The following is a 23520-nucleotide window of genomic DNA, read 5'->3' on the forward strand; positions in this document are numbered from 1 at the left end:
ATGGGGGGAGCCTGATGTGGACCTCGTTCCCTGGACTCCTGGATCACTCCCTGAGCCAAAAGCAGATGCTCAATCGCTGAGCCACCCAGGTGTCCCAAGAACCTACTGATTTTTATAAAAATGTACTTTACCAATTAATAATTTAGAGCTAGTTAATGTTGAAACTTAAAGCTATTCCTAAGATCCCTTGCCATTTTTGCTTCTTTATCCTTTCTGGTTGACCTCTCTTGTCAGTTCCCAAAGTACTCATGATGCCCCAAATCTCCCCCACAACCCCAGCCACTTTTTGCTCCTTAGAATACTTCAAGCTTATTTATCCTTTCCTCTAAATTCACATTCTCTTAGTATGTTGAACGAATGACCTGTTGTTCAAACCAAGAGGTGACTGATTAGTTGATAAGACGCTCAAGAGTTATTTCATTGGCAAGAATGTATATTCACACATAGAAAGAATCTAACAGTTGGCCAGCTTATGCTTTTGTAGAGTGAAGGCCATTTCTGGTTCTGAGATCCTTTGAGACCACCACCTATTTTTGACTCATTTGTCTAAAGCTTGATGTATCAGGATGAGACCAATACCTAAATAGCAGCAAATCGATGAGGGGTTATTTTTCTCTTGTGAAAAGCCAGAAGTAACTAGTTGAGGACTGATTAACAGTGGTGTCTACATTCCAGATTCCTTCCAACTTTCTGTTCTACCATCCTTAGCACAAAGTTTTAATCATGAAGGATACCTCATGGTTGCAAGGTGGCAGCTGCAGTCATACTCTATTCCAGGAAGGATGATGAGAAAGGGGACAAATTAAATGGAAAGTAAAGTCAAACATGAGGCCAGAGAGGTAAACCAACCAGGTCTCCAGCAGTCATGTGGCAGATAGGTAGAGACGGTGACACAGGAATTAACACAGGCAGCATGGAGACCTTGATTCCCAGGTTTCTGGCTTCATTTATGAAGAAAAATTTGCAGGAAATGCAGTTGGATACTGGAGATGAGATTTGGATGCATTTTGAATTCAAGATGCCTTTAGGACACAGTTTCCAGCTGTCAGTTGGGTATGAATATGAAGATCAAGGAAGAGTGGTCAGGGAAGGAGAATAAAGATTTGCAAATTGTCTGCAAACATACATATCCCCAAGGCAAAACTAAGCACCTTCAGGGTCCTCTCCCAGGGAGCACACAGCAGGGTCTCAGTCCAACCCTGACAACCTCAGATTTATAAGAGGTAGTGGAAAAGATTCAAGACTGAAATTTCGGTCAAAAAAACTAGAAGCAAAATTAGGATAGGGTGACATCTCAGAGTCCAGAAGTCCCAAAGAGGGAACAGTTAATAGGATGTGTATGAGAAAATACGTGTGTATGTGAAAGAGTTTTGGAAAGAAGGAAATACGTTTATTCACTGTTTTAAGTAGAATTTAAGTAGGGGATCATCATGGTAGAAGGCACATGTCATAATCGGTTGTCATATGATTTCCCTGCTTAAATTGTATCTCGTGCACTCTTGGAAGAAAAGGAGACTCAGGCTGCAGCAGGGTTGGATAACCTGATAGCCTGGCCAAGTGGGAGCTTGGCATGGGCACAAGAAAGTTTTTTTTGAAACATTTTACTATTTTTTTTTTAAACGAAGGGAAAATCATTAGTCATAGAGTGTAATATTTTTGTTTCCTGTAGCAAATGGGAGGAGGACACTTACAAATTTTCCGTTTCGGGGATTTTAAAAGGTCTCAATGTATTCCTGGTGGTCTCGGTCTTTTTCCAAGCCTGGGCGGGGAGCCTGAGTCACCCCGGCAAGGAGTGGCAGCCGAGGCTCCCCGGGCGTCGCCGGGTGTCCTGGGAAGGCGCGGGCAGTGCCAAGGGTCCGCAGACCGCGCGAGGGCTGGGGTGACCTTGGACTCCCAGGCGGCGGCCCAGCGGGTCCCGGTCGAACCTCGGCGGGGGCGTGGCCTGCGGGCGGGGGCGTGGCCGGAGCCTCGGCGGGGGCGGGGCGGGGGGGGCGGAGCCCGCTCCACCGAGGCTATAAAGACGGGCGGGGCCGCGCGCGCAGGCTGCGCAGGGTCTGCGGCGGGATCCCGGGTGCGGGCAGGTAAGGCCCGAGGAGGCCCCGCGCGCGCGCTCACCGGCGGCGGGGCCCGGGCGGCCGGAGACCCCGGGGAGGGCGGGGTGGGGGCGTCCTCCCCAGGCCCCTCGCTGCCGCCCGCGGCCCGCCGCATCCTCGCCCCGGGGGCGCCCCGAGAGCCCGGCAGAAGTCTGTCTTGCTTTAGCAGAAAGAGAAGGGCAGGAAGAGGGCGCTCTTCCCGAAACACCCCCAAGTCCCGCGCGCCGAGCCTCCCCGCCCGCGGAGTACCCCCCCCGCACACCCCCCGCCTCGCTGGGAACCGGAGCTGAGACGCGGGCAGCGACGGCGCGCCGGGAGGAGGGGGCCGGTCCCCGCGCGGGCGCGGACACTGTGGGCTCCGCGTACAGATGTGGAATCGGGAGGAGGGCGGGGCCGAAACGTGGACGTCTGAAGTCCAGCCTGATGTGACGTGGGCGGGGGCGGGGGTGCGGGGACGGGTGTCCCGGCGGCTCCTGCCGTGTTAGGGAGACGCAGCCCCCCGGGCCCCGGGCAGGTGCCAGGTCACCTGTTCCGTTTCCGCCCGTCGCCGACACGCGCTCGGGGGCCGGGAAGCGGCTCCTGGCAGGTGCCGAGCGGCCCCGGGACCCACCCGGGCGGAGGCCTCCGAACCTCGGGCCTCGCGTGTGCTCGTCGCCCGCGGGAGGCGCCGCGCGTGGGAAGGCGCCGGCCGGGAGGCCTCCTGGGCTTGGCCCTGCCGACGGTGTTTCCCCTCCTCGCTGTCACGGCCGTGTGACCCGCCGATTGCTCCAGAAATCGGGTGACTTCCCCGAGAGGTCGGGGTGGGGGGCGCCAGGAGACCGGCTCCCCAGCCCTCTCGGCTGCAGCGCTTCCCCTTCTTTCTCTACAGGCCACCCCGTCAGTGTCACGGCTTTTAGAGGCAGAGCCTCCGCAGGTCAGCTTGTGACAATAAACAGTGTTTGAAGTGGAGGAGAGACCTCATAGTAGAGGTTTTTCTGTGTGTGTGTGTGTGTGTGTTTTTAACGATTTTGTTATTCATGAGAGACACAGAGAGGCAGAGACCCGGGCAGGGTCCCTGCGGGGAGCCGGATGCGGGACTGGATCCCAGGACCCCGGGGTCACGCCCTGAGCCCAAGGCAGATGCACAGCCACTGAGCCCCCCAGGCGCCCCCAGACTAGTAGAGTTAGCCCAGCGATGGCTTTGGGTTCAGTGCTCGGGGAAACCCCTCTTACTTCTCCCGCTTTGCCCTGCTTTGCCTCGCTTAGCCTGCTGGTGGCCGTGGCCGTGGCTCTGGAATCCACATGCAGTGGGTGTGCGTGAGGAGCGGTGGTGAATTCGCACTTCCCTGCCAAGCTCGGGTGGCACAGCGTAGTAGGCCAGGGCCTGGGCATCCGGCCGGGGTTGTTTTTTTTTTTGTTTGTTTTTAAAGATTTTATTTATTTATTCATGAGAGAGAGACAGAGAGGCAGAGACACAGGGAGAGGGAGAAGCAGGCTCCATGCAGGGAGCCCGATGCAGGACTCGATCCCGGGACTCCAGGATCACACCCTGGGCCAAAGGCAGGCGCCAAACTGCTGAGCCACCCTGGGATCCCACTCGGTCCGGGGTTTGAATCTTGACTGGGTGGGTAATCCTGAGCAAGCTATTTAACCTCACCTTTGAGTCAGTAAAATATGAGGCCGTATTTCATAGGGTATAATATGGACCAAAGGAGACAATTCCTGGAAATCAGTTTGGCACCTGTCTGCGGAGAACAACAAATGGCGGCTCTTAGTATTTCGGGTACCCTTGTGACCCCAGGGCGATGGTCCCTGTTCCCCACAGTGCAGGGGGACAGGGGGGCATCTTACTTCCAGATCTCTAAGGAAGGCAGGCAGAGCCCTGAATGTTCACTAAGGGGGTGGAGTGGGGTGGCAACATTTCCTGACCCTGGTTATTCACTCTGGGAGGAAATTTAAAACCTCAGGGTAGGTAGGGAGTTGCCTACAGAGGACAGCCCACGCCTGGAACTGCGTGCTTCTGGATTTTCAAAACAGAAACAGGAAACCTCAGTGTAAGGAAGACAGCCCATTATTCTGAGTGGTCTGGAAGATAAAAGCCCACATAAAATCCACTTTAGAGTGAGGAGAGCAGGTGTGTGATGGAATTCATCTTTCACAGATATGAGCTCTTGAAACAAGCCAAATTAAAAATTCGAGGCCAGCTCTTTGAACGTCCTCCAGGTGGCCACAAAGGAAAACACGCCCAGAGTCACTTGCGGTTTTCCAAATGGGAAGACGTGTTTTTATCTACGCCCCAGATCTTTGTGAGATATCTTCACTGAACCATCGGCTTCTGTGCGTGTGTAATCTCAGGGGTAAGGAGGAAGATATCTCCTGAGGCCCTCTCTGGAAAGCTCCCTAGCTCTCGGGGCCCTGGAACACATGGCAGAGAAGGTCCTTGTAAGGGAAGCTGCAGATTCATGTGCTTTGGAGAGTTTTGGGGTGATCGTCTCTGGCAGCAGGACCTCCAGGTGGCCGGGAGGGGCTGTCCATTATGACGGTGATCTTCTGTTTGTCTCTTCCCTCTGATGTAATGACTTCTCTGACCTGAGTGACTGATTTCTCTGTAGACATCTCTGCACGCATGGCCACAGCAGGCACTGTGTGTGCCCACGGTGACAGGGAGGCAAAGCTTCGGGGCTCTGACAGTAATGTTTCGCCACTTGTGAGTTACCAGGCCCCGGTGAATGGAAGCAGGATCCACCCAGTGTGGCTCTGCAACAGCTTGTTGCCTTGGGACAGGTAACTTCATTCCCTGAGCCTCCACAATTTTCCCATAAAATGAGAACAGCTGGGTTCTATTTTTAAAGGACTCTCCTAGCCTCAAAGTCCATCTGCCTCTCAGGCTCCTAGGATCGGTGACTAAACTGTTGGGTCTCTGAGTCTCCTGGAACCAGCGCTGAGTTTAAAAGTCTCTTACCTAGTCACCTCAGCTCCACTAATTTATTTAGCAGCTCAAAGCACAGGGAGTCGCTCCTCCAGAGAGTTCAACTGTGGTTAAGAGCTCAGACCTGGGCCTAACTGCTGCCCTAACCATGAACCAGTTTTCTATTGCTTCTGAAGACAAATTGCCACAAATTTGGCAGCTTCACACAGGTTTATTAATCTTATGGTTCTGTTTGTCAGAAGTCTGTCACAGGCCTCACCGGGGCTGCGTTCCTTTCTGGAGGCTTTCTGGGAGAATCCATTCCTTGATCATTCAGGTTATTGGCACAATACAATCCTTGTGGTTGGAGGACTGAGGTATCATTTCCTGGCCGCATGTCAGTTGAGGACTATTCCAAAGGCCACCTATATAGTCCTCGGCTGTGGCCTCACTTCATCCGTCTGCAAAATCAGCAGTAGTAGGAGAGCTTCATCCTCCTCCCTGAATCTCTTGCCTCTTCTTCTTTTTTTTTTTTAAGGTTGTTTTTGTTTTTGTTTTGTATGTAGAGATAGAGAGTGCATGAGCAGTAGGAGAGAGAATCTTAAGCAGGCCTCTTGTCCAGAATGAGCCCAGTGTGGGGCTTGATCGCACAACCCTTAGATCATGACCTGAACCGAAATTAAGAGCCAGACGTCTAACCAACTGAGCCACCCAGGCACCCCAAGATTTTATTTTATTTATTTTTATTATTTTTTAAAGATTTTATTTATTCATGAGAGAGACAGAGAGAGGCAGAGGCAGAGGGAGAAGCAGGGTCCCTGCAGGGAGCCCGATGTAGGACTTGATCCCAGGGCCCCAGGATGACAACCTAAGCTGAGGGCAGACGGTCAACCACTGAGCCACCCAGGTGCTCCAAGATTTTATCTTTAATCTTTACGCCCAACTTGGGGCTTGAACTTACAACCCTAAGAGTTGCACGCACCACCAACTGAGCCAGCCAGGTGCCCCTCTTGCTTCTACTTTCACATCCAACAGACCCTACTGCCTTCCTCATCCTTTTTATTGTAATCACCCACGTGATTCTGGATAATCCAGAACCATCTGCAGCCTTAATCTTATTTACAAAGTCACCGTCTAAGGGTGCCGGTATTCACAGGTGCCCCGAATTAGGACACGGACCTCTCTGGGGGAGAGAGGCATTATTTATCCTACTTTAATCAGAACTGACAGCTTCTCTCTTAGCATTGTTAGACACTCTTCCAACCCTATCTAAAGTAATGTCACCCTTGTCCCAGGTCAGTCACTAACCCAGTGCTTCCCAGTATGTGCCTGATTAGAAACACCGGAGACTCAGAACTCCTAGGGATGGGGCTCCGCATCTGTGCTTAACCACCCTCCAGATGATTCTTGTGCCACTCGAGTTTCAGAACCAGTGCTGTTCCTTTATTTCATTTTCTTCCTTGTCTTTCGCACTAGCTGGCATCCACCTCCACTAGATTGGAAGAGCAAGGGCTTTGCCTGGTTCCACAGTTAATTGTAACGCAGCGCCTGGCACAACAGCTGCTCACGGCAGGCTCCTGCATGACTGTTGTGGGATGAATGGGGTGTAGGTGTTGAGACTGAACCTACTTCACGGTAGGAAAGAGACCCACCAGGGAATTCCTTTTGTCTGCTTCAGTTATGGCATCAAACAGTTGGTGTTAAATGCTTCGTGTTTAAATTCCTGTGGATTGTTTAGATAGATACTTGGAAGGGCTGGTTGGGTTTTTTGGATGGATGGTCTTTGTTTTCCTTTTAAAATAATGGAATATGGGGGATGGGAAATGGAATACTGGCTCACACTATCCATAAATTTGCTACCCAAAACATTTTCAAGAACTTGATGGGGAATGCCTGTGTTTTGTAAATTGGCTTGCCATGTTTTAGCATCCTCATATGTCTTGGGTGGACGCAAATGAATAGGTGAATGCACAGGTTGCTGTGCATTTATCTGCTTCGTTGTTCCTTTACCCGCTATGTTTTCATCCATATGGGGCTATAAACCCCTTGAGTCTTATTATATTTTATCATTGTATAAGATCATTATTACCCCTTCACAAGAGAGGAATGGAAGTAAAGGCATTCACTGTTTTAAATTTGTAGAAGTTGGCAGCAACGGGGGATTAGTATATTAGATCTCTCAGGACTGCTAGAAAATTGCCCAAGCCTCCTATCTTACAAAAACAGAGTATAACTAAAATCATTGCTATCAGACAGACATAGGAGGGTGTATGTACCCGAAACACTTTTTTTACCTCAAAGAAGCCGATTTTGAAAGGTGGTTTATACCACCTTTATGTTTTATTACCTAATCAGGTTTGGTAATAGAAAGATAAAAAGGGACGCCTGGGTGGTTGAACATCTGCCTTTGGCTCAGGTCGTGATCCCCGGGGTCCTGGGATTGAGTCCTGCGTCAGGCTCCCTGTGGGGGAGCCTGCTTCTCCTTCTGCCTGTGTCTCTCATGAATAAAAAAATCTTTAAAAGAAAGAAAAAGAAGCTACAAGTGAAATGGTTCGTAAGTACATTAAAATATCCTGCTCTCATGTTGAGAGCTCTTTCTATAAAAATGTTTATTGTTAAGAGAATATATTTAAGCATGAATAAGCTACCATAATTCTACGATCCTGTTTGCCACGAGTTCCAGAAATGTTCAAAAAAGTTAATATGGTATTCCATTGTACTTTTAGGAAAAAGTTATGAGATTTTAGCTATTTTTAGACTGGCTTTTTACTTAAAACATTGTGACCAGCCTTTCCTATCTAGCACACCTCATGAGGTACACTTCTGCACCATGGAATTATATGCTAATTTACGTCTAGCCACCTATGTTGCCAGATTTTTACTGTTTTAAACAATGCTTCTGTGTCCCTGAGTGTTTACTTCATGCTGCAATGAAAAGCCTCTTTGGAGCACCCCTGAAGGAATCCACTTCAGAGTTAAGGTCAGAACCTCCCGGGAATACCCATCTGAACTTTCTAAGGCTGGCTTCAAGTGTGTTTTGCAACTCCAAAATGGTGTTTTCCAGTAGGCTCACTTGTCTTTCTTCTGTGGACCTCATTCAGCAGGACTTTGGTCTGTTTCCAATAATTAAATTCACTGTTTACTGTTTAAATGAGTTAGCGTATTTAGAAAAGAGAGTGTTGAGGCCCTCTGGGTGCAGCTTGCATGGAAATGTTTGGTTTGGGTGGACTGGAAAAGTCATGGCAGCATTTCTGCTTCATGTCCTATCCAATGTATGCTTGATTAGGGGCATCATTCTGAAGTCTAAACTGGAGGATGTTTTAGACGGAAGAGTTTGAAATCATGAGGTTCGATTTGTGTTTTCATTCAGAGAAAAATTTGCCAAAAGATAGGTGACATATGCCTACCAAAAGGGAAACATTTGTTACGTGTAGATTTTCCCAGTATTTCTAATTATGAAAGTAAAACCTGGTCCATTATACAATAGCTGAAGAAAGTATGGTAAAAAGTAAAGAGTCAGGAAGAGAAGTAAGAAATCATAAATAATCCTGCTTAGCATTAGCTACTGTCAGCATTTGGGGGGGAGGGCATTGATAAAATAGCTTTGGAACATGAGGTGTCTTCTATCCTCCCTTGCCCCCCACTCCGTAATAACATTTTGCCCTTGGAAATTTATATTCTTAGTAGTGGTTCGTGAAGACCTAGTCTTCTTCTTTCTTTCTTCTTTTTTTTTTTTTTTTTTTAAGATTTTGTTTATTTATTTATGAGAGACACGGAGAGAGGCAGAGACACAGGCAGAGGGAGAAGCAGGCCCCATGCAAGGAGCCCGTCGTGGGACTCGATCCGGGGTCTCCAGGATCACCCCTGGGCTGAAGGCAGTGCTAAACCACTGAGCCACCGGGGCTGCCCCCTAGTCTTATTTCAATTTGAACCACTCAACCTTGTCATCCGCACACTGGCCACTTCCTCCCTGTGATCTTTGCCCTCCTGCAGCCATGGCATGGAAGCACCCACCTGCTGTAACCACCAGCCAGCCATGTGGGGTGTTGGAACCGACTCGACACTCCCCCTCCAGCCCAAAAAGTTGGGGGCTGCTTTATGTTTGGGGCCCGAGATGTCCCTGGCTCATCCATTCCAGGGTGTTTGTCTGGCTTCCTCACCTAAAGCTCCCTTCTGTCCACCCTCCCGACCCCTGCCCCCCAACCCCCCAAACCACCTCCCTACCCAGTTTCTTCCTTCCGATCACCTTGTGATGTCAGTTGTACTATAGTGGCTATGGCTTTTTGGGAGCCTTCTTGAGCGCCAGGCATTGCACCACGCGTATGTGTAATTATCCCCATAATTGGCCGAATGAAGAACGAAGCCCAGGACTGAGTTAACTCACCAGCACGGACGGGGCAGAGCCAGAAGTGTCCACGGCCTGTTGGAGCGCCCTAGACCAGACCAGAGAGCCTGTCCCTTCCCCGGGTCATTGCTGCTTCTCTGCTTTTGTTAAGACATGAGCCTTTCTTGGTGGACAGGTACTTTCTAAGGCACTTCGTCCCGGAACCCCTGGAACCCTTCTATGTGTGGCACCCTGTTTGTCGTGATGCTGTCATTTATGTGAAGGACTGTTCAGATGCTCCCTCCTGCCCCATCCATTGGGGACTCTTGATGTCGCAGCCAGTCTTATCTCAGAGCTCCTGTCCCCTGTGGGGGACCTCAGATTAAAACCTTCCTCGCCTTGTCTACTCGCAGGCAGCTGTTCTTTACAGACCTGAGCCCTGTCTGACTTGAGCCCATTCTGTCTCCCTGGAAATTGCAGAGCTGGAGAAGCCAGGAGGAAAACTGGCAGGGTGCTGAGGCCTGGGTTGCTCACCCCAAGGGGAGAGTAGGTGAGGGCTCTTTCTTGTCACTCATCTGGCTCCAGGCGGAGGGCATTACAGGGGTCTGGGTGCCAACAGGAGGGGCTGAGGCTCTTCCTCAAGGATCAGGGTACAGAGACCTCAGGGCCCTCTACCTCTCAGAGTCAGGGGCCAGGAAGGAAGATCCACGGATCCTCAGATAACTTGGAACAGAAGTGTAGTAGACATGCCTGTCTGAGTTAGGACAAGAGCTCTGTGTGTGGTCGGGCTTGGTAACATCCTCCACTTACTATGCTTGGCTGTGTCGTAAGCACGTATTTGTTCAACTTGTTTTATCTCGCTGAATCCTTACAGTGTTGGGAAGCACCATACACCTGCCCCTATTACAGATGAGGTGTAATGGAGCCTTGGTGGCAGTGACAGGGCCAGCCCTTATGTCCAGGCCTCTGCCACTCCGGCGTCTGACCTCTTAACCACTGCCCTTGGTCACACATCTCACTTCCTCACTGTGGCCAGCAACCCCCTGGAGGGTCAGCATGGCCAGGGTGACCCCAGAGGGAAGTGAAAGTTACTCGTAAAGAAAGGCCAGGCCTGGGGCGCCTGGGTGGCTCAGTGGTTGAGCGTCTGCCTCTGGCTCAGGTCATGATCCCGGGGTCCCGGGATCGAGTCCCGCATCAGGTTTCCCGTGGGGAGCCTGCTTCTCCCTCTGTCTGTGTCTCTGTTTCCCTCTGGGTCTCTCATAAATAAACAAATCTTAAAAAAAAAAAAAAAAAAAAGGCCAGGCCTTGTTTGATTTTCTTCCTGGCTCCCCCCACACATCAGAAAGCAACCTGTCTCTTTCACTTGGGCATGACTTACTCGGTGCCAGAGCCTATTCTTTTTGCTTCTCAACTCCTCCCTGACCTTTTTCAGCCAATTTCTGAGCAGCAGATGACCTCCAGAGGTATAGGAATGACATTCCTAACTTAGAGGACGGTGGGGCTCACCCACCCAGAGTCCCGTCTGTCTGCCAGGCGGAAGTCCTGGCATGTGGGGCTGAGAAGAGGAGAGCATGGAGCACCATGGTTTAGAGGTGCTCCATCTCCTGTTTCAGGATGGGGCCAGGGAAGTAGGGGCGGGATTGGGAGACTTCTTAGGTCTGCAACTCATGGTTCAGACATAGACAGCCAGAAACTCCTCCGTGTTGTGGCTTTCTTATCAGGTGAGAGGAGGATCTGAGGCATTTCAGCCCTCCCCTTTCCTCCCCTGAGGCTCCGGGCATTAATGTGATGGGACTAGTCATCAAAGCTACCTTGGTGCGCACCCTCTCTACTTCCCCTGAGGGGAAGAGGTGGACAAGGTGGTGGCTCCATTGCACAGGTGGGGAGCCAGAGCTTCTGTGCACACTAAACCCTTGCTTCCTGCTCTGCTGCAGAAAGGATGCTGGTGCCTTCCAGGGTCACCCCTTTGGTCTGACACACTTAGTGACATGGCCTGGAGAGGCGGCCCCTGCTGCCCCCCCCCCCCCCTGCCCCTGCTCAGCCAGCAGTTTGGGGCAAGGAACTCGCCTTATAGGGAAGATAGTGCCACCACTGCGGCTTAGAGGGACTGAGGCTTATTCAGAGCCAACCCCTGTGGCCAGGTGAGAGCTGGGGCGGAGCGCAGGTACTGCTGACACCCAGCCTGGTGTGCGTTGACTCCCTGCAGCTGCCTACGGGGAGCATTTCTTCAGTAACCTGAGGTGTGGGGGCCAGGAGAGCACCTTGGTTTTTTCTTGGTCTGCTGACTCCTTCCCCATGTTACCTGAAAGCTCCAGGCCTTCCAGCTGTTGGCTTCTGACATAACCAGTCCTTTGCTTGGTGCATGACAACCCTGTGTCCCTTCCTTCCAGATTCTGTGGACAATCACAATGGGAAGCAAAGGAGGATTCATCTTGCCGGTGCTTCTGCTCATCCTGGCTGCCCTCTGCCATTCAGGTGAGTGGCCCGAGGGGACATGGATCCGGACCATCTCGGTCACTTCCATCGTAAGCTTCCTTTTTTCTTAGGCCTCAGGGGAGTGAGCTGATGCCACTGGCCTGGGGCCTGGCTTTGCTTCTTTTGCCTTCCAGTGTTAGGGGTCCTGGGCCGTGTGACCGCTCCTTCCACATTACAGCCTTGCTCTCCTTGGAGCACCTTCCTGAGTTACAGCCCATCCTGGGCGACAGAGCAGCTGTTTGGGGGGAGCAGGGCAGGAGGTCCACGTAGCAGCTGGAGTTTCCCCTCTCTCACAGGCTGTTGGGGACCCTAGTGGGGACCATCTTTAGAGTGCTGTGACACAGGGGGCATCTGTGTGACAGTGATGATGGTGAAGATCATAGGAGGAGCAGCAGCGGCTAGCTCACGGCATTCACACACAAACTGCTATTCTTAGCATTTTATCCGCATCGCTTCCTGAATCCTCACGTCAACCCTGTGGAGTAGGTGCTGTTTTTGCCATCATTTTATAAATGACTAGACTAAGGTCCAAAGAGGAAATAATTTGTAAAATATCATACAGAATTTGAACCCACGTGGACTGGCACCAGAGTGTCTGCTCTTTAACTTCCTCCCCAGCCACCCTTCCGCAGCTCCTGGAAGTCTTTGTGTATTCCTGAGTCTTAATTCTGTAACCACAAAAACACCTCTGTTCCTGGGGCGCCTCAGTGGCTCAGTCGGTTAGACATTCAACTCGATTTCGGCTCAGGTCATGATCTCAGACCACCATCTCAGGGTCACGGGATCAAGCCTTGCATCGGGCTCCACACACAGCAGGGCATCTGCTTTTCCCTCTCCCTCTGTCTCTCCTCTCCCCCTGCCCCGCTTGCTCTGTCTTGCTTTCTCTCTCTCAAATAAATAAATAAACTCAAAAAAAAAAACCACCTGTGTTACTTGCTTTGCTTCATGATAAGGATCAAACGTTATTTTCTGCCTGTGTCCTGTTAGTACTGCCAGCTTTTCAGGATTTTTTTTAAGTGGAGAAAAGGCAAAAAGGGAAGCAGCAATGCAAAGAACAGTGAAGAGATTTCTTCCGTGTCAGAGCATGTCTCATATATATTATTAGCTTTAGCAGCTCCCATATATTGAGTTCTTTCTGTGTCCTAGAGACCGTGGCAAGCCCTGTGTCTCCCTTAACCCTTCCAGCTACCCCACGAGGGATCATTGTTGTTATTCCCGTTTTACAGTTGAGGGAACCAAAGCAGAGAAGGAACTAGCTCAAGGACACGTTTGGATGCGTTCTCCCTTTCTGAGAAAAAAGAGCAGTCATGACCCTCCCTCCCCACCCTGTTAATTCCAGCCAGGGGTCGGTGGTGATGTGGCTCCCCCCTGTGACAACACTGTGGGATCATCTCTGTCCTTGTGTCCGGTGTATTTCCTGTGATCGGAATAGCCCAGATATGCCACAGCTATTTCTGGAGCAAACTTGGGCTTGGGGCCGTCAGCTGTTCTGTGACAGGTCCCCGCTGCTCTCAGGCCCTTCCACAGAGACGCAGGGTATGGAGCCCGCGCACACACACTGGAGAGGCTTCCTTGGCGGCTGCCTAGGCCCTGAGGAACATGCAGGGAGCCTTCCTCTGCCCCACACTCGCACCTTCATTAGCCCAGAGTCGAATCCCCCCAGTCTGTGTTCTTTCCTTCTCTTTTGTGCTCTGGACAGTTAGAAGAACATCATGGTTAAACCAGGCTCAGGTTTCAGAACTGATGGTCTGGGCCTGAGTCCCAGCTCTCACTCTGCACCGTGTGACTTTAGGCAAGTTGGTTAACATTGTAGTCCTAGTTTTCTCTTCAGAAATGGAGCTGGAGATCTCTGACCTACCTCTCGTGGCACTTCTGCAAAGATCAAGAGCTTAGCATGTAGGCGCACAGGATATGCTGCATGGTGAATGAAGCTGTTAGCTATCAGTATTTCTGCCCCACAGATGTTCCAAGTGTGAGCTTTGGTTCCTCCATTTAAACATGTGTCAAGAAGCCAGATGCAGGAAGCCCGGATGGCTCAGCAGTTGAGCACGTGCCTTCACACTCAGGGCATGATCCTGGAGTCGCAGGATCGAGTCCCACATCGGACTCCCTGCATGGAGCCTGCTTCTCCCTCTGCCAGTGTCTCTGCCTCTCTCTCTCTCTCTGTCTCTCTCATGAATAAATAAATAAAATATTTTTTTTAAAAAAGAAGCCAGATGAGCTCTGGTTGTAGCCCGGAGAAGATTCAGTCCCATGAACAACCTTTCAGATGGCCCTCACAAGTATCCAGGCTAGAACACTCTTTTAACTCTTAGGTTCTCCCTTCTGAGGCATGTGAACACATCAGGAACAGGAAGGGGACTACAGAAAAATCACATCTTTGTCCCTTCTCATTGTGGCTCCCCTCTCATACAAGCATGACCATCAATAACATTGGGAGGGAGGAGGAGAGTGGGCTTAGGGAACCTAGCCCTTGGGTATGGGGGCTGGCTGCGGCTCTGCTGCTTGGGGTGTCCTTGGTGAGTCACTTCACTCCAGACGTCTGTCTGTCATCTGCAAACAAAGTGGGTGGGAGAGTGTTTTTTGGACTGACATTTTGAAGGTTAATCTGAAAATCTTCACAAATCAGAAGAGTCCTCAGCTAGGTGGAGGATTTCCTCCTCCTAGAGTCCTTAGCTAGGTGGAGGATTATATTATAATATGTTTAATTGACTCCTGTGGTGCTCAGGTCAGCGCCATTTTCTTCTGGCTTTCTGGAAGATTCTCTTTCCGTGAGTGATGCATGTAGGCATTGGTCTTAGAACTACAAGTCAGCTCTTGGGTTCTAAAACTTGGTCTGGGTTTAACCATGACAGTCTTCTATGAGATTTTACATATTTCATCTCTGAAAATGTCTTTTCACACAGATAGGTACTGCCAAATAACCGATTATCAGTCTACGAAAATGTGATCAAATAGCATATTTGTGATCTGGAAGGCATTTCCAGAATTCTGGTAGTTTTTTCTCTTGATAGTTTCCTTTTTTAAATTTTCTTTTTATTTTTTGATAGTTTCCTTTTAATATGTCATTACATTGCAGATTAATCACTTCTTTTTTAATCATTTCTAGTTGAAGGTAAGAGGAAACTTCTCAATTTTACGATTATGTGGATTTTGAAATATGGAAATTCTTTTGCACTTGTATCAGGGTCCAAAATATGCTGCTGGAACTGTAGTTTGAGGTTGGAAAAATGTGTCTGCTACAGGTCCACTGCCGACCTCTGCCCCATACCAGTGGAGATGGTGGGCTCCCTTCTGCCACCAGGAGGGCAAGTCAATGGTGGTCTTACAAGTACTGACAGGCTTTCTTCCTGATTCTAGGTCATAGCCTGACATGCTACAGCTGTCCTGAATCAGAGTATACCTGCAATCGTACCATCAGTTGTGGGATTAATCTTGATGCGTGTCTTTTCATCAAAGCTGGTAAGAGCCTGCCCCTTCCCTGTCTGTTCCATGTAATGGGACAATGAGGGCCTGAGAAAAAAATGTGTGCTATGCTCATTCTCATTAGACATATATTCAACAAGTAATAGCTACCATCTAAGAAATAAAAATAAAAACACCCTTAAAAAAAAAAAAACACCCTTCAAGGTTATTTTATTATTCTACCTTCTATCACAAAGTCTTTCCAGTGGCATCATCAAGAAATGCTGAACATGTCAGGTAAAATCCTAAAAGACGCAGGAGACCCACAGGTTCAGGAAAACCTGATAGAAAAGAAGAGAAGATTAATCTCCCCAAGAAAGGAGAAATCCCTCATTAAGTAGGGACACATCAGAATTATCCTGTCAGGCTGGACTATCTGATAATTTTGATGTAAATTCCTGGAATGTGGATAAAATTACAAGCCCTACGTGCGAGGTCTTTGACTGACTGTAGGGGGGATAGATAGATCCTCTGCCTGCATGTGGAGGCCCACAGGCATTCTTTGTTGATGTAGAAAGCACAATAAGGTCTCTGCAGAGAACATAGACATTCATTCTACAAATATCTGAAGTCTAGTTACGTGTGAGCGCATACATCAAGTTAACCTTGATCATCTGTGTCTCAGGGACACCCCCCCCCCCACTACAAAAAATATAATTTGCAAATGAGAGGATAAAGGCGATATTCTGTGTAGAGTAAGAATTAGATTAGCAGTTAGGAGCTCTGAACTCCAATGTCTTTTCTGCCTTCAGTAAGTTCTTTCTGCCTGTGTTTTTTTTTTTTTTTTTAATGAAATGTGTGTGTTAGACGGTAAAGGTGAAGAAGAAAGGGGAGTAGAGTAGAGCCAAAATCTTTCTTCCAGAATCCCATTGTTTCTTATCTGATTGTTAAACTCGTATTACAAAAATGTTCCAACTTTATTGAAGTATAATTGACAGATAAAAATTGGGTATACTTGAGATGTATGGTGTGATTTGATACTTACATACATTGGAAAATGATTGCCACAGTGGCCTAATTAAGACATACAACCCATCACGAAGTTGCCCTTTTTGTGTGGGATGAGATCACTAAGATTTACTTCCTTAACAAATTTCAAGTATATCATACACAGTATTAGTAACTATCCTCCCCACGCTATAGATTAGATACCCAAAACTTACTCATCCTAAAATGAATTGTTCAGCTTTTAAAAGTAGTTCATGTAAATAACAAGACACACCTTTAAAGAATGGCCAAAAAAAAAAAAAAAAAAAAAAAAAAAAAAGAATGGCCAAAATCCAAAATGCTGGCAACACCAAATGCTGACAAGAATGTGGACCAATACGAGCTCTTATTCATTGCTCATGGGAATGCAAAATGGTATGGCTTGGCTGTTTCTTTTCTTTTCTTTTTTTTTTTTTTTAGATTGTATTTATTCATGAGAGACACAGAGAGAGAGAGAGGCAGAGACACAGGCAGAGGGAGAAGCAGGCTCCATGCAGGGAGCCCGACATGGGACTTGATCCCAGGACCCCAGGATCATGACCTGGGCTGAAGGTGGTACTAAACCGTTGAAACACCTGGGCTGCCCCTTGGCCATTTCTTAATAAGCTAAAAATACTCCCACCATATGATTCAGCAGTCACTGAATAGTTACCCAAAGGGATTGAAAACATATGTCCACACAAAAACCTGCACACAGATGTTTGTGCCAGCCTTATTCATAGTTGCCAAAATTTGGAAGCAACCAAGATGTCTGTCAGTAAGTGGATGAATAAACTGTACATTGCAGTGTATCTAGACAAGGGACTAAAAAGAAATGAACTCTCAAGCCATGAAAAGACATGAAGGAAATTTAAACACATATTACTAAGTGAAACAAGCCAACCTGAAAAGGCTACATAATGTGTCATTCCAATCATAGAACATTTTGGAAGAGGCAACACTAAGGAGACCATTAAAGAGGTCAGTGGTTGGCAGGGGGTTAGCAGGAGGGAGGGAGGGATAAAAAGGTGGAGCACAGGGTTTTAGAGCAATAAAACTATGTGGTACAATATTGGTGGGTATATGTCCTGCATTTGTCAAACCCCATATAACACCCAGAGCGAACCCAATGTAAATCATAGTCTTTGATGGTGATAGTGAATCCATGTCGGTTCAACAATTGTAATGAATGTACCACTGTGGTGGGGGAGGAGAGGCTAATAACAGATTCCTCAGGGTAGGGATTGGGGGGCCGGGTCCAAATGAGGACTCTCAACTTTCTGCTCAATTTCGCTGTGAATCTCAAAACTCCTCTAAAGAATAAAATCTATTTTTTAAAGGATCATTTGAATCCTAAAATATTTTTCTTATGAACTTAAGTCCCACAACTCCAGCTTGACATGTGATTACGGCTGTTCTTGAAATAGAGAAATTCTGACCTTACAGCAGGACAGACACTACCAGAGCACCTAAATCCCCTTCCAGCTCAGATCGTCATCTCCTGGGAGAGGCAAGGCACACTGTCATAAACGGGAGTCAAAGGTCAAGTAATCCATTGGAAAAATCATTCAACTCTTCTAGCCACATTCCTCCCACCGCCAGCAGATGTAAAATAGGAATATTTATCTCCTAGGGTCTGTGGGGCAGGTAGAGGAGAAAATGGGTATGTGGGTGCTGTACAGATGGAGTCTAGAAGAGAGGCAGGTGTTGGGTGTTAATTCAGAGTCCCAGAACTAGAAGCCATGTACTTAGACCCTGGCATAAGCCTCTGGTGGCAGTACCATGCGATCATTGCCATAATGACCTTCTGAATAAGGGGCACACTTAGGAATGCCAAGGACAATCAGGGGCTGGTGCTTCGTGAAGTTAGACTCAAAGTAAACCTTCAAAGAGATCAGGGATGATGCGCCAAGCAGAGAGAGAAACGCTAACATTCCAGTGACTCTGATAATCCACTTTATTTGGGTGATTCTGTTAGTGGCTTGGTGAGAAGCTCACCATCATAGATTGTTATGCAAATAGGATAATTGAAGGAGAGTGCTTGACTCCCTGCAGGACACAGAGTAAATGACTAATTGGTAGCAATTATTAATAAATTACTATCTGCTCTCCCCAGGCTGTGAGGCTGTGAGGTTAAAATTCCAGTAACTTTAGTGTTTTTCCAGTTCCAATTCCTGATTAGGATTGCTGCAGTAACTTGTCCTATTCAACAGCCTCCTCTAGTTCAGTATTAGAAACATCCACTTGAATACCTATGATCCAAGAAAGTAGACCCACTAAGAACACTGTGTGGCCTCTGCCACTTGACCAAACTTCATTAAAGTGCATCCCCAACATTTCATCCCCTCAAGGGGGAGGATGAGATGGTTATATCTGCAGTTATAAATGTAGCTTTGTTCCCAGCTGTAAATGAAGATAAGTTAGTTACAACAAGCCCTCTAATAAGGAAATGGGCATTGGTATGGTTGGTTTGTTGTTGGGTTTTTTTTTTTTTTCCTTCCAGCAGAGAAGATAAGGAAGTGATGCCAGGGCCAGGACCCTACCTTCTCTGTCGATATGTCTCTAGCACACAGTCTTGGCACATAGTTATTTTTGGAGAGGAAAATCCACCATAATTCCTCTCAATCAGCACATTGCTTTTCCCTTAACATAATTTTCCTGAAATATTAAAAAACCGTAATAAGATACTTGGCGTAGGTATTTGGGGCCTTGATTTTTCTCTTTGTGTGCAAAATTAGGACCGTAATAGCATGTTGTTTTGGAAACTTCCTGTATTCCTGAGTAGTCAAATGACTTTTAAATGAAGTTTAAAATATTTTTAAAGTAGATCCAAAAAAAAATAAAAAAGTAAATCCATCCAATGACTTAAAAAAATAGTCTCAATCCATACAGAAATGTATAAATGAAGGATAGTCTTCTGTGAAGGTAACACGGTTAAATGCCTTTGGGAATTTTTCCAGAGAAAATCAATGCATTTATCCCCTGTACATACACTTCTTTACACACACGCTCCCATTCAGCATACTGTTGTGCCTCTATTCTATTGAGATAAAATTCACATACCAGAAAATTTACACTTTAAAATGTACAATATAGTGGCTTTTAGTATATGCACAAGGCTGTGCCACTATCATAACTCCAGAGTATTTTTATCCTCGTAAGAGACCCCCATAGCCATCAGTAGTTACTCCTCACTCCTCCCCTCCACATACCCGGGCAGTGACTAATCTACTTGCAGTCTCCATGGATTCGCCTCTTCTGGATATTGACTATGAACTGAATCATACAGCGTGCGTGGCCTCTGTGACTGGCTTCTTCCACCGAGCAGAATGACTTTTAAGGCTGACCCATGTCCTGGCATATCTGAGTACTTCCATTCCTTTTTGTGGTTGAATAACACTCCATTGTATGGAGAGACCACATTCTGTTTATCCATTCACCAGTTTTTTTTTTTTAAGATTTTATTTATTTATTCGTGAGAGACACAGAGAGAGAGAGAGGTAGAGACACAGAGACACAGGCAGGGGGAGAAGCAGGCTCCATGCAAAGGAGCCCGATGTGTGGGGCTCGATCCCAGGTCTCCAGGATCTCACCCTGGGCCAAAAGTGGTGCTAAATCACTGAGCCACCCAGGCTGCCCCTCCATTCACCAGTTAAGGGACATCTAGGTTTCCACTTTGTGGCTGTTTTGGATGCTGCTGCTGTGAACATTCATGTACAACCTTTTGTTGTACATGTTTGATGTAGTTCTCAATTCTTCTGGGTATAGAGATAGAGCTAGAAATAAGAGGAAGAAATATATCTAGAAGTGGAATTGCTAGGTCACTTTTTTTTTTTAGTGTAGTTGGCAGGCAATATTACAGTAGTTTCAGGTGTATAACTTAGTGATTTGGCAGGTGTGTACATGGTATTGTGTTCACACATGTTCCCACCATACTGCTGTTAGTAATGTTGACTGCATTCCCTATACTATGCCTTTTATTCCTCTGACTTACTCATTTCATAACTGACGGCCTGCATCTCCCTCTCCCCTTCACCCCTTCTGGCAACCATCGGTTTATCCTCTGTACTTATAGGTCTGATTCTGCTTTTTATTTGCTTATTCATTTGTTTCTTTTCTAGATCCCACTTATGAGTGGAATCATACAGTATTTGCCTTTCTCAGCCTTATTTCACTAAGCATAGTACCCTCTAGGTCCATCCATGTAACATTCTACTGCATGTATGTGTGTGTGTGTGTGTGTGCGCGTGTGTGTGTGTGTGTGTGTGTAAACACACCACATCTTCTTTGTTCATTCTTCTATCAATGGACACTCGGGCTGCTTCCATATCTTGGTTATTATTAATAATGCTGCTATGAATAGGGTGCATATATATCTTGTCGAATAAGTGTTTTCATTTTCTTTGGGTAAATATCCAGCAGTGGAATTACTGGCTCATATGGTATTTGTAAGTCTTTTACAGATTTTTAACTTTTTGATTAATTGCCAGACTTTTCCAGAGCATCAGCACCATTTTACCTTCCCACCGATGGTTTATGAGGCTTCCAGTTTCTCCACATCCTTGTTATCACTTGTTCTTTCCAGTTTCTTGGTTATAGCCATCCTACTGGGTGTGACGGAAGCTCAGTGTGGTTTTGATTTGTATTTTCCTAATGACTAATGATATTGAACCTCTTTTTATGTGCTGATTGGCCCTTCGTGTGTCTTTTTTTTTTTTTTTGAGGAAATACACGCATCCTTTGCACATGTTTTGAGTTGTTTGTATATTTATTGTGTTGTAAGGATGTTTTATATATTCTGGACACTAGACTCATCAGATAACATTTTCTCCCTTTTTCTGGGTTGTCTTTTTATATTCTATAGTGCCCGTTGATGCACAAAGTCTTTAATTTTGTTGGAGTCCAATTTATCCATTCTTCTACATTTTTTTAAAACTCAGACTCCAGTTCAATACATGCAGGCCTGTGCCCATCCTTATCTACCTGGAATTCTGTTGTATGGAACTCTACCCTAATTTCTTCACATTTTTTTTTAGTAATGGACTGATTTTTGTCTTTTAGTTTTCTTGCTATTACAGATGGTGATACAGTGACCATTCTTGAGCATCTATCTTAACCTTTTCCACAAGTAACTTCATAGAGTAAATTCTAGAAGTAGGATTGTTGGGTTGTTAAAAATGTCAGCAAACCTCTAAAACATCAGGAGGATTGGCTATTGCACCACGCACCACTCTCTGGGCTGACACTTTGGTTTTATGGAAAAGTCCTCTCTCGAGTTGTATCATCATCATTTGCTTAATCGTTCCCTTTTACAGCCCAACCAGGATACATGTTCTTGCCCAGGTGTCTCTACTTCCATAAGTAGCTGAGTTCTAAGAAGTAGAATTGAGAGCTCACAGGCTGGGACAGGTCATTCTGCACTTGCTAACTTACCTTTCTGTGTGTTTCTGTTCACAGATCCCCTAAGATATTACTACCAGTGTTGGAGGCAGGAAGATTGCAATTACCGGTACATTTCAAACTCTTTCCAAATTAAGAAGCTAGAGTACTATTGCTGCCAGAAGGACCTGTGTAATGGAAGTGCGGGCACGAGTGCCTCCAGGAAGATGGCTCTGCTGGTGACCCCATTGCTGGCGGTAGCCTGGACCCTGTATCTCTAAATCAACACCAGGAGGCCTTCTCCTAAACTTTCCGTTTCTGTATATTCCTTATTTCCTTTGCTGCTGCATTCTAAAGGCTACTTTTCACCTGGATCCTGTTGGGAAAGACAAACTAGCTTGAGCAACTTGATTAAGAGAGAGACTGAGAGATTTTGAAGACCAATCCTGTCTGCAGCAAAGACCCATTGGAGGGAAAAAATTTAAGAGTGTAGCATGTGTGATTTGAGCTAGGTTACATGCTCCTCCCTCTGCTTTTTGCAAGACCAGCTTTGCAGTGACGGCTCGAGTACATTAGATTCTCTGCATGCCCCAGTTACTCGTTACTTCCCTTCCGATTCCTTAGACTATGATCAGTGCTTTTGGGTGGCGCTGAGGCAGGGGATTCTTTTCAACAGCCTCTCACAGGGAATGCTTTCATCCTCTCCCTTTGTGGCCGCCCAGCAGGCACAACAGATCTCTCCACAGAGGGGCTGTCGGTCAGGGGCAGTGAGATTCTCAATGCAAAGCAATCGGAATGATCTTTGTATTCTCAACTAGCAGGGTCTGGCAGGGAAGGAGAGGAGTGTGGAAACCCCAGCCAGGTCTGTCTTCTGAGGGGTAGCAGTGGCTAAAATCTGAGTTCTCCTCTGTCCCTCAATTGTGAATGGGCCTTGCTGTCTTCACTAGAAGAACTTAATGGCATATGTTAATGATGTGTTAAAACTGTCCCCCCAACTTTTTCATTAGGTTGGCGGGATATCTTGGCTTTGTCACACAGTTAAAGACTGAACATTGGGACGTTCTTTGGTAAAAATGACTTGCAGGATTAAGTGTGCTTATTTTAAATAATCCTGGTAGCCAGTCTCCTCATATATGTACTTATACTGTGTGAACACAGAGGGAGGAGCCTCTGGGGTTGCGGTTTGGCATCTCCACATGTCCTCATGAACAGCAACAGGGGTGTTTTACCTGCCAACATCCGGCCTATCACAAATGTCAAGGCATTTGAAACCTCTCCCGGTTTCCTAAAAAGTGACACACCTTTTCAGGAGGGCAGAGTTTTGCCTTTGTCTTGTGGGTGTTGCTGAGTGATTCTCAAGATCCAGTAGACTTAAGGACACGTGTATTCTTACAATCTTTATTTAACGGCAGAGCTTGACTTCCGCAGATGAGGGCAGCATTTCAGGATTAACATTTTTTTCAACCCTTTGATCATGTAATCTGTGTGACAAACTGGAATGAATGATGCCTTTCCGAAAATAAAATGTCAGCAAGTGCGTGAGTGTGGTTATTGGCCTGGAAGGAAAGCAACAAGTACAGTGTGCCCAGTGTAGCAACTGGCAAAAGAGAGTGTGGCCAGGGCCAGCCCTCCTGTTGGTGCCATTGCTTAAACAGAGACAAATAGGGACTTCCTCATCCAAACCTAGCATTGCCTTGGCGCTCTGGGTTCCCCACTGGCCCAGTGTTTTTCCTCACGCCGTCTTTAATTCTCTTGTCCAAGACATAATACCATAATACCATAATATGTAAATAATGTAATAATATGTAAATCTTTGCTCAGTAGGACTTTTTCCGACCAAGGAAGTACCAACCATGCCCACAGCCGCTTGCTGAGCCAAGAAGCTCTTTTCATGTAGGCCGTTGGAAACAGAACCAATTTTGACTCACTTA

General features: G+C 47.0%; 2 protein-coding genes across 2 annotated transcripts; both read left to right on the top strand.

Annotated features, from left to right (window-relative positions):
- The first annotated feature begins 913 nt into the window (after positions 1–913).
- Positions 914–9969, top strand: LOC121471555 (oleosin-B6-like). Its single transcript, XM_041722355.1, has 4 exons — positions 914–1053; positions 1759–1918; positions 2082–2444; positions 9718–9969. The coding sequence occupies exons 1-4, from the start codon at positions 914–916 to the stop codon at positions 9754–9756; spliced, it is 702 nt and encodes a 233-aa protein (XP_041578289.1). The 3' UTR covers positions 9757–9969.
- CD59 (CD59 molecule (CD59 blood group)) lies at positions 2020–23126 on the top strand. Its single transcript, XM_041723537.1, has 4 exons — positions 2020–2081; positions 11695–11779; positions 15140–15241; positions 21668–23126. The coding sequence occupies exons 2-4, from the start codon at positions 11713–11715 to the stop codon at positions 21868–21870; spliced, it is 372 nt and encodes a 123-aa protein (XP_041579471.1). The 5' UTR covers positions 2020–2081; positions 11695–11712; the 3' UTR covers positions 21871–23126.
- The last annotated feature ends 394 nt before the right edge of the window (positions 23127–23520 follow it).

Source organism: Vulpes lagopus, chromosome 11, assembly GCF_018345385.1.
Source record: "Vulpes lagopus strain Blue_001 chromosome 11, ASM1834538v1, whole genome shotgun sequence".
Classification (NCBI taxonomy): Eukaryota; Metazoa; Chordata; class Mammalia; order Carnivora; family Canidae; genus Vulpes; species Vulpes lagopus.